At 39.8% G+C, this 11,932-nt stretch overlaps 1 protein-coding gene across 1 annotated transcript; it reads left to right on the top strand.

Moving 5' to 3' along the window:
• The first annotated feature begins 7,836 nt into the window (after positions 1-7,836).
• Positions 7,837-11,433, top strand: irx3a (iroquois homeobox 3a). The gene is made up of 4 exons (XM_081352065.1): positions 7,837-8,415; positions 9,103-10,132; positions 10,694-10,760; positions 11,086-11,433. The coding sequence occupies exons 1-4, from the start codon at positions 8,203-8,205 to the stop codon at positions 11,138-11,140; spliced, it is 1,365 nt and encodes a 454-aa protein (XP_081208191.1). The 5' UTR covers positions 7,837-8,202; the 3' UTR covers positions 11,141-11,433.
• Positions 11,434-11,932: the final 499 nt, after the last annotated feature.

Raw genomic sequence — 11,932 nt, 5'->3', positions numbered from 1 at the left:
TATCACTCTCTTTTCGAGTGTTTTGAGGAAATAAGGGGAGCTAATGCACTGTGGGGGTCAAAAGGAGCCGCGCGGGCCACGTTCAAGCACAATAAATGCACCAGGAAGACAAAGACAACTTATTGGGCATTATAATTTCATAATTCAGCATTTATTCGATGCTTATACAAAATGCAGTTTGAGGACTTATTTTCCTCAGGAGGAGAGGCATCCAGTCACAAACCCCCGAGAGCGTTGGACCTGGACCTGTAGGAGCGGCTCGCAAAGTTGATTTTGTTAAAGCTTGTGAAAGTACTTCATTTATTTCAGGGCTCCTTGTGACCATTTAGCAAGTAGTGCTGTGGAGGCCCCTTGACAGTGCCAAATCAATAGTGAATCAATGGCCGAGGCAAATCAATCAGCCAGGTTTTCTTCTCAAAATATTTAATTAAACATGGTGGAAAATAACTCCAGGATTTATTGTTTGATGCTAAGAGCATTAGTGATTTGCCTTTTCCTGAGCTACGCCTGAGGCCCAAGTCACCAGAGCGCTGCAGGAGCTCAGTGGGACCAGGGGAATAGCAAAGACACTTTTCCAATATATAATAATGCTTGTATTTATACATGCGTATGCGGCTTCTTGACTCTCTCTCTCACACACGCGCTAATCCACTGCACCAGCAGATCGTTTTGAGAGAGACAGAGAGAGCAGCCCAACAGAGCACTATGCTTTTAGATAGTCTCAGTTTAACATATTAATCCTTCACAACCATTCTACTGAGAGATGCGCCGATGTCTGCCCGCCGCTGGCGAGCATGTCCACCGAGCTGTGTGGTCGAACGGTGTGGGTCATGATTTTTTTGTGCTCTAGTCTATGCCATTGTTTAATATAAATAGTCTGAGTAGTGTGCCCGGATGATCCACTTATTTAACTGGGGAAAAGTTTGCATTAAACTGTAGCAGCTTTCTCTTCTCCGGAGAGGGAGGGGCTATCAGACTATCAGAAAATAATCGAATACAATTGGGGTGTCCAATCCTGCTCCTGGAGGGCCACTGTCCTGCAGAGATTAGGTGTACCTTTGGAAAGGGTCCCACCCCACTGACAGCTTTTGTTCTTTTTTTCCTCAGAGTAATTTGGGACAAAACTTGGATATCCAATAGCCATGATCAACATCAATCTCTGTAGCGCTGTAAAACCTCTTATGCAGGTCAATTCACCCTCTTTCAAATTGTTCAGTTAGGTGCTGCGTATAATCATTAATAGCTTTTCATAATCTGCGGAATACAGATGGAAGTGATTTGATTGCACACATGCTAAGCTTCTGACAAGACCAGCCATAACTGACACTGCCAGACATTGATATGTGAGGATAATATAGAAGCGTGTTGGGATCTGGGATGTTTCTGAGGAGGAGAGAGGCGTTAACGGTGATGATGAGGGTGGCATTGTTCTGAAAATCTGGCAGCTCTTCCCAAGCCTGTGTGTATGAAAAGGGAATTAGGGGAGTGTGTGTCTGTGTGTGTATGTAATCATCACTGGGTCACAGTGGAGTGACCTACCAGCTGAGTCCATTGCTGCTCCACTGCTCACAAGGTAACAAATGGCCCCAAATACACAAACACATGCGTACACACACAGAGAGAAATAAAGTGGGTTAACATTTGCTCAATTTCACAAGTCAACTCTGAAAGCTAAATCTACAAACAATTACACTCGGCTGCACACAAAAGAAACGGAGCGATCTTGTTATCCCAAGGTCTGAGGACTCCAGAAAACGGTCAAATGTGTTTCTGTTTATTTCATTTGGCTGCATTGATTTATTCCAGTAGAGGCATGTATTAGACATACAAATAAAGGAATATAGAAAAATAAATACAACAAAATCAGCTATCTCTGAAATTGAACGCTGCTGTATAATATAGCATTATACGTATACGGTCTGCTTTTATTGTACCACACACACTTAGTCTGGAGTGTATACATGAGGACAGTTCTTATGTGGTCTGTCATATCACTAACTTCATGCTGAGTATAAGTGCTGGCAGTATAAACTGTTCTGACCTCAGTGTGTTGGCATGCTGTGCCACTCAATATTGTGGATTACATACACACACACACACACACACACACACACACACACACACACACACACACACACACACACACACACACACACACGGAAGGCCATAATACTAATCAGTCTAGACGTGATAACAGACTTGCACTACTGTTTGCCATTTGCCCGTTATGAAAAATAATAATGTTGGGGGGGAACTAGCTTGCCTTCTTTTTCATAGAAGGCAAGAGGCTAGTTTTTGGTAAGCTATAAATGCAAACTTTAAAAACCTACTTGGCTTTATATTTGAGGAGGCATCAATATGTAGGCTCTGTGAGCCATTCTTCCCGCAGGGTTATCAGTGCCTCTGGGTGGATAGAGGCCTCTGTGTTAGTACAGCTGCTTCTCCTGCAGCTATATACAAACCTGCTACAGCAGCTGGAGGAAAAAGGAGAGAGCGAAAGAGCTGGCAATCGTCAATGGACTGCGCTAAAATCACACATTTAGATTATTACTGGATTACTCAAACAGCTTCTTTGTATTAGCTGTAGATCCACTCTGTAGGTCTGTGGCTGATGGAAGATGTCTTTAATATGTGTGCATGCTACGTCCAGCAGCTCAATATGATACTTGGGGCACTCTGTAATATTTCTATAGACATTAGACACAACGTGCTTCATGCAAACATCTTCTATAAGAAAAAAATCCTTCCCAGTGGCTGCCTTCAACTTGCGATCGATACATATTTTCCTTATGTACTTCATGTACATAATAAACGGGCATTCTTTGGCCTAAAAAAAATATTCAGGTCAAATTATTTTGAAATTGTTTGCTGCATCACTTAATCAAGTACAGCAAGAATGTTATTTAGTAGTTCAGTGATGGTTTTAGTATAGTCCAAGTGATTTATTACTGACCCCTCAATAATGTCTTAAGGCAAGTCACAGAACTAAGGATCGATAATACTTTACATGGTTTATACTGAATTAGTTTTGAAAGGAGTAGTTGACGTGTGTGCCACCACATGAAACATCTAGTATAAATGACCAGGCTGTTAACAGTCATTACTATTAACATGCAGTTGGAATGGTATCTACTGTCTTCATTAGCACAGTAATTTGCATTTGCGCAGATGACAGTTTTATAGCTAAGAGAACTGAATTTTCATATGTCAACATAACATAAAGAATCTGACAGTTCCTAGATGGTGATTGTGCCCTTGAACACATGCACACACTTTATTGCAGTCTTGCTCCTGTGTGTCTTTCTGTCACTTGTCCATAAACTGACAGCAGAAAAGCAAGCCCCAACTTGTATTTTAATTCAGGCCTGAAGTTACTTATTTCAGTATTGATCAGCTGTAATGCTGAATCAATGCTCATCTTGTTACCTGGGCTATACCCGTGTAACACACTGATATCCCCGGCCACAGGAACTCATTCCCTTTGCAAAGTGACTTTACCATAAAATCAATGGCTGCTTTGTTACTGATACAGGAGACAACCACGCAGAGAAAGGCCGGCAGCAGTGCAGAAAACATGCATGTGGCTAATATTCAAATCACCTTTGTGAAGATGGTCCAGAGACACTGCACAGTTTTCTGTGCTTTGTTTTCAAGAAACATTACATTATTTTAGTTGTTACTACTATTTAATATATTCATAATAAAAATAATAATAGCTACAAATAATACAATTATTATAGTATTCAAATTAATAACTGTTCAAATAATATTACAATTATTATTATTAGCATTATTTTTATTCGGCTATTAATATTATTATTATGTCAGATACAACTATTGAATGAACCACAAAAGTAGAGAAAAAAAATGGAAACCTATTCTGGTAGTCATTCTCTATAAATGTACTTTAAAAAGCAACTGAGGGAAAAAAAAGGTCCTGTAGATGTGTGCACTCTTTGCTGAGAGGGCAGATGTTGGCAAATAGCGATAAATGAAAGTGACCCTGCCTTGCTAATAGAACAACTCGAAGCCCGCGCAAGTCCGCCAACAAAATATTTACCAAAGCAGCGCGCGAAGACTGGGCAGCGCGTGCTCTGACCTTCTCAATCAATTACTGCGCGTGGCCGCCGCTGGCTGCGCAATTTACCAAATCCAAATCCCCACTTTATGACCGCGCAGCTCCGACTATACGCCTGCCCCGTATCACATCCACAGCCGATGAAACAATCGAGAATAAGTCCCTCCAGATTTCCGCAACCTCAGCACACAGACTGCGGCAGTCACTTAATAGACTGGAGTTTGTCGTTGAAGCGTTGGTGCTGAGGAAAATGGGTTTTCTTCACTTTCCTTCTGTGCTTTGCTTGAATTGCCATAGGCTGCACACAGTAGGCTATAACACGATTTACATTTATAGGATAGGTAGGATAAATCGAAGATTTCCCCCCTTCTTTCTATTTAGGCCCCTTGTCATTTTGAAAACAATAGGTCTAAATCCGCCCGTGTTAGTATAAAGAAGGCGTAAAGCACTGTAGAGACGCCAGAGTGTGTAATCTAAACCACCTGTAGATGTTCAGTATAGGACAAGGTCAGCTCTGATGGAGCTTTTGGTCCTCTGGTTAATGAAGGGTTAAAACAGGCGTTGCCGTTTGAATTTGGTGTTTGATACAATTTGTTAGAGCATTTTAATAAGTTGCAGTCCATTGACTACTCTTAATTTGCTCCAAATTGCTGCGTGTGCCCAGGGAACAGTTCAAAACTCGTCACTTTCTCCTCCAGTGCAAGTTATCTCTTTAATAGACACGACTGATTGGAACCTAATTAAAATAACATTAGTCAAATTATGCTAACAGTAAAAATTAAACTTTAAACATATTCAGAAAGTACACTTGTTGAGTTCATTTTTGAAAGCATGTATTTGAGTAAATTGCCTCAGCCATTTCATCGACATAAATTTGTTTATTTGGATTTTTAGACTAGGCCTAACACACAAGTAAATGAAAACTTCTCCCTATACATGTTTTGTGCAACGGCATTAAAATTTTAATGATGATGTACAAACTAAAATGTAAAGGGGAAAGTAATATTTTTTTGCAGCTGTTCTATAAAAATCGTGGATGGACTGTGATTAAATTATAAAATGCTTTTTATAGACCTACTCCAAGGAAATTCCGCTTTTTTTTTTTTTTTTTTTTTTAGACCAATCAATCCAGCACTGGCGATTCTGCGATTCTTATGAAGTTAAAGCATCTATATCACTCTTAGCCGTTTTCATGTTGCAACCAAAATTTGAATGCAAAATTCAAACTCTTTAACCTGCAATCTGATTCCCCTTCTCGACTCTACTGAAAATCAACCAAATAAAATCCTGTTTGCCAGAGCTGTTAAAGAAAATGTGATTTGGGCCAGTCACCCTCGCACACATATTTCTCATTCCTCCCCCTGCCGAACATCCACAAGAAAGGTCATTAAGTGTGTTTACTTTTTAAATCCTTTGTCACCTCAATTAACAGATCGGATCAGAAAAGCCCCTAAAAGACCATGTGCGATGGGGTACGTGTTACTTGTTTTCTGTCGTCTCGGCATTATAGAGCTGATTCAAAGGTGTAATTTGAAGAGCCCCTGTTTGAAGTCTTTGATCAGCGCTGTCGCAGGCATCTTGTGTATTGCATAAGGAAACGCTTTTGAGCGCAACGTCTCTGCTTGTTTATTTGGATGCGTGTTGGAGAATGCGAAATGGTGTCATCTGCATAATTGCTAGTAAAAGAGTCACAGAAACCATCCCTCAAGTCACACATCCAAGATTGCCCTATTTATACACGTGCTATTAGTGCGGTGCTTTGAAATGTTGGCCTGCGTTTAACGTTTAGTCATGCTAGCTATATGTAAAAGAAACAAACAAAAAAAAAATAATAATAATAATACGTAGGCTACATATTGGCATTATGCATATTAATAATACAGATGCAACTGTTTGATGTTGTTTTATTGTTATTATTATTATAATAAAATTATAAACGAATAATAATAAAGCTTAAGCCTTTCATTTAACTTGTCACATGGGCTTCCAAAGGGGTGGGAGAAGAAGGCAGGAAGAAAACACCATCCTAATGCTTTTATGGCTGTGCCAGTTTCCTGGGTCAGTGTGAAAGTGTTAAGTTAGTGCATGTGTATTTGATTGGCCCAATAAATCAGAGGCAAACCTTGAGGCCCTGACAGGTCCCGGGATGAGACACGTGTCCATCCGAACTCAGAGCGCTGCAGGGCGGACTCCAGCACGCACACTTATCCTTTCCCCACCGTGATTCCTAATTCACTAAATACAGCTGTTCGAAACCAGTACGTTTACATCAAAATAATTGCAAATATTTGTAGATAAATTCCGACTTGAAATATGGCTAAAAAGAAAACAAAACTGCTTGAAACCTAGAGGGTTAGCTGTGTTTTGCATCGTCCCAGATGGCGCAGTGCTGTGGGGTCAGCCGGGTGGGCTCAGAGCTCTTGTTAGCTCTGCAGGTCCGTGTGCGTTATTGACGGTTATGTAGTTATTACCATGCGCTCTGAAAGGCATCAGACTGCTGTTCTAATTAATAACCCCGTAATCCTGCATTGTTAGACGTCAAAACAGCAGGCACGTGTTTACCATGGACCATGGAAATCCGGGAGTCCTTAAATAAGTAAAGAGCCAATACAAATGACATTCCAGATATTAGGATGTCATAACAATAACTATATCTTTAAAAAGCAGATGGAAGGTTTATGAGAGACAGTGCGTTCTTGGAAACCACAAGTAAATCCAAGCCGAAGTTGATTCACCCTAATCTTTCATTACTGAACTGAGATTTAGTCGTCCTATATTCAAATAAACGAAACTCGTTACAGCACTAATCGGTGCCGTTGTTTGGAAGACGATTAGTAGACATATGATGACACTAGACTAGAAGCATAATACGATTATGTACGTTTACTGCATATTTTCATATATTGATTCAAGGAATTTCAATCGTGATCATCGTCCTTTGTTTTAATCCGTATTATTTACAGACGGGTGCGTATTATATCAGATATTTTCAGAGGATATCTGTCTATCTGTAGAGTAGGCTAATCCTGTAGGTTAATCGCCCAAAATATGTTTTTTTTTTTTTTTTTTTTTTTTTTTTTAAGAACAGAAGCTTTTACACATGAATGAAATTGAAACATTTGCGATTATATTTTAATACGTCAAAACAGATTGAAGACTGACAGATTGATATATAGTGGTAGAAATAATAGCCTAATAATAATGACAATAATAATAATGATAACTTTACATTGTTCAAATTAAAATGCACCACGCTGAAATCCACAACAGCGCACATTACGAAAGTTTTTTTTTTTTTTTTTTTTTTTTCGTTTCTTGTCAACTTACTCTGAAGGTGAACGGTAAAAAAGCCACTGTTTGGATGTTTCTCACTAAAGGCGTCAGAGGACCTCGACTGGCTTGTTCCGTGTTAGATGAACTAAAAACACTCCACATAATTTCCATTAGCCTATAGCCTATTTTGTAAGAGCATACACACAAAAAAAATCTAGCTGTTTTGTCCGGTTTAAACTTCCACGTTCTTCGTTTCACGTGGAAGAGACGCGAGGAAAATAAAGACACAAAAGATCTGCGGGAAGTTAATGACTCAACAAGAACAAAATATTTACCATTTTGTGGATGATCAAAAATTTTGAGAAGAAACAAGAAATTGGAAGGGCTGAAGCGGCGAACAAATAACAAATGAAATGATTGGCGAGCCATAAAATGAGATCTGAAACTCATTCAAATAAGAGATGGCGACGTCAGAGGACTTATCCAGACGGAGAGCAGGAGCGGAGCGAGAGAGGGGGAGAGAGAGAGAGAAAGAGAGAGAGGGAGGAGAGAGAGGCTCTGTAAGTGGGGGTGAGACTTGAGAAATAGGAGGAGCTTCTGAACGACTAAAAATGTCAATCACAAAAAGGAGTTCCAATAATCTAAAGCAATCTGTAAGGACCTGACCTTAGTCCATTCAGATCAATAGGGAAGTAAGGGAGGAAAGCGCAATCGGATCGTTTACACTGGCTCTTTCGGAGGAAATATAGACTTCCCTGTCACTTTGTACTCACTGTAAAGTGGATATCGTGGTGCGCACCAAGAGGGCGATTCGCCGCTTTTTGTGACTTCAGTAGACTTTCTCCACAACAATGTCTTTCCCACAGCTGGGATATCAGTACATCCGACCCATATACCCGCAGGACAGGCAGGGGATAGGCAGTGCCCGAGCCGGGACAGACTCGAGCCCGTCCGGAGCGCTCTCTAATGTTCTCTCCACTATGTACGGATCACCTTTCGCTGCCGCACAAAGCTATGGAGCTTTTCTTCCTTATTCAAATGATCTGTCCATTTTCAACCAGCTGGTGAGTAGTCCTTTAATTATCTTATGCTGTTTGTTCTTTCTCTTTCAAACTCAAATGTAGTAAACTTTTTTTTTTTTTATGTTACACAATCCTTTACTTTTTACGGTTTTGTTTCAGTACCAATCATTACTGATGTTAGTTTTGCAAAACGGTGGTGAACTTTTTTTTTTTTTTTTTACCCCGTTTGGTAAATACAAAAAGAACTGAAAATATAGGCAAATTAGTTAATCGATAGCTGTATTAAACCAAAAATAAGAGTAGAGTGTGTGCGCTTGTGATTTTAATAAATAACAACAGGCTCAATTAAATAGCTAAAATCGACAATTGTGACACGTCTTCAGAATGAAAGCAAATAGCCTATGTAAAGCTATGTATAAACACACAGAATAAATATAAATATATGTGGCTGCAAAATCTTGTAAATTTATTTGGAATAATTTATATAAAGTAGGCTATATAAAGTGCAAAGTAGCCTCAGTCGATTTAATTAATTAGGTCAAACAAATCTCAATCCTCGCTTTTATAGCTAATTGCTCGCATAGACTGAAAATCATTTACGTAGTTAATGTATTCAGCAACAATACATCAGGGAACTGCAACTGAGTACAAGAAAACGTAGTATGTGCCAGGCCAAGAATAATGATAGTGAAACGCATTAATGTTGGATCCGTGTTCTGTGTTTTTAAGGGCGCACAGTACGAACTGAAGGAAAGTCCGGGCGTCCAGCATCCTGGATTTGCTCACCATCATCCGGCTTTTTACCCATATGGTCAGTACCAGTTCGGAGACCCTTCCAGACCCAAAAATGCCACCAGGGAGAGCACCAGCACACTCAAGGCCTGGTTAAGCGAGCACCGGAAAAACCCGTACCCCACCAAAGGCGAGAAGATCATGCTGGCCATCATCACTAAGATGACCCTCACTCAAGTGTCCACCTGGTTCGCCAACGCCAGGAGGAGGCTAAAGAAGGAGAACAAGATGACCTGGGCCCCACGGAGTCGCACGGACGAAGACGGGAATGTTTACAACAGCGATCACGAGGGAGAGGACGGCGACAAACGCGAGGACGAGGAGGAAATCGATTTGGAGAATATTGACACGGAGAATATTGAGAATAAGGACGATTTAGACGAGCAGGACGAACTGCATTCTGATTTGAAACTGGACGGCAGGAGCGACTCCGAGATTTCGGACGGCTATGAGGATTTACAAGGACCGGAGCAAAGGTTGTTCAAAGCAATGGTGAAAGACGGTAAAGAGATTCACGGCGACCGCGCAGAGCATTTTCACCATCACAATCATCATCATCATCACAACCACAACAGTTTAGAACACGCCAACGGTGAGCCGGTCAAACTCAACCAGGCCATCATCAACTCTCCGCCCTCGGAAAACAACCCACCTCCAGCTCCAAAACCTAAGATCTGGTCTTTGGCAGAGACTGCCACAACTCCAGACAATCCACGAAAATCTCCTCTGATGAACGGGACTTCCGCTGCGTCCGCCACTCAGACCATCATAACTCCTCACAGACTCCTTTCGTGTCCCGTAGGGAAAATCCAGAGCTGGACAAATCGGGGTTTCACCGCACACCAGCTCGCTTTGCTAAACTCAAACCACTACTTAGGACTCAGTAACCAGGTTTCGGCGAACGGCCTTGCGCTGTACAGCAGACAAGCAGAGGACAGGAGTCAAAACTCCGAGTCCACAGTCACAGGTACATGTCACCCACACTGAGAAGCGCAGAGATGTGCAAATAATGCTTTTTATTGACACCGTTAAGACTGTACTAACAGACTGGAAACGCACCATTCTTATTCTTCCCTAAATCCATTTTCATTTGATCACTACTGTGAAAAATTCAAGTGAAAAGAATTCATTACACTTGAAATGCAATTGTCTAATGGAGAGTACTTATCTGATATATATATATATATATATATATATATATATATATATATATATATATATATATATATATATATATATATATATATATATTGTTTTGTCTTTTATTTTGTCCTTTTCAAATACTGAAAAAAGTCTGTTCACTTGAATTTGTGGGGAAAGTATTTAGGTTGCCTTTTGAAAAGGTGTATTAGTCTGGGCGAATTTTGATATTTCTAGGCCGCAAACTTTTCTCAACAACTGGCTGTAAGATGTTTTTAAAAAGACTCTGCTTTTTAAAATAACAATAATGAAAACATCAGTAATAAATTTGCATTTACATTGATTTTTTTTTTTCCTTTTCTTGTTGTTATTGGTTTTATTATTTCAGAAAGATCTAGTGCCTTGGAATCAGAGAAAAAGTTGCTAAAAACAGCCTTCTATCCTGTTCAAAGACGGTAAGAGCGGAGATCTTATTATCTGTCCATGACTTTAATTTAGCGAGATTCTTTTTTAATTGTTATTGTTCATTTGCATTTGAGTATCACGTAATGTTAATGCATGACTTCTAGTCACGCGCTCGGGTACTGGTATAGGCTACCGTGGTTTAAACATGATTTCTATATTGTGCTTGTGCAATAATAAAACCAGATGTCAAACCAATAAATCTCCAGTGCGTCGATGGCATATTTCAGAATGTTGATTTCAAAAACGTTGTTGCTTGCAGATTTACTTTTGTGTTGGCCCCGTGTTTTTTCATGCTTCCCTTCTATATCCCCATAGGCCCCAGAACCAACTCGAAGCTGCCATGGTATTATCCGCCCTCTCGTCCTCGTAGTCTTTTCTCTCCTTTTTGTTTACTTCCCATTTTAACCTGTGTAAGGAATGTAAAATAAAAATAACTCACTTCTGTATACTTACATTGTAAGCATGTCCTGTGTACAATGGCTGATGTTAATGCTGTCAGGCCAAGTAGTCTGTGAGTCCCATTTTCTTTTGTAAGCTCTGTGAGGATTTGATGTTGAAATGTTTTGTATATAACGTAAAGAAAATGTATATACTTGTGATCCGAAATTGTACAAGAAAGTCTATATTTTGGCTAATAAATGAACCGCTGCAACTTTACCGTCACTTTTTCCTTTTTCTTTGAAAACAATGGGGTGTTAATATTTTAAATGATATTAGAAATGTCATGTTGTAAGCTTTTCTGTACGGAAACGGTTTCAGTGTGTGTTTTGAAAGGCATGGGAAACGTTAACTCGAGGTTATGAGGTTTGAAACGGAGGATTTGAAGTATTTTCCTATTTCAGCGACTTAACTGTAATTAGCTCCTTCTTGAATCGCGCATTTGGATATTAATGGATGGGGATTATCCCCACCGAGGCGGAACAGCCAATATGAAATGAATAATTATTTCATTTTTATTGGGTTGAAATAGCATACAACTCAATTTCACTGTAATGAGAATTGAATATTTTCCTCTTTGAAGAGGAAAGTCACACACAAAAAAAGTTAAACGCTTTCCTCTGTGCAGATGGTTAATGTAATCTCGACTATTTATAATTTTCGAGATTCTGCTTTTTAAAAAATGTAATGAATTCTAATCAGGCATTGATGTTGTGCTGCCTGC

This window comes from Scardinius erythrophthalmus (genome assembly GCF_964197995.2).
Source record: "Scardinius erythrophthalmus genome assembly, chromosome: 2".
Classification (NCBI taxonomy): domain Eukaryota; kingdom Metazoa; phylum Chordata; class Actinopteri; order Cypriniformes; family Leuciscidae; genus Scardinius; species Scardinius erythrophthalmus.
Note: the sequence above shows the minus strand (reverse complement) of the source record. Positions and strands in the feature narration are given on the sequence as shown.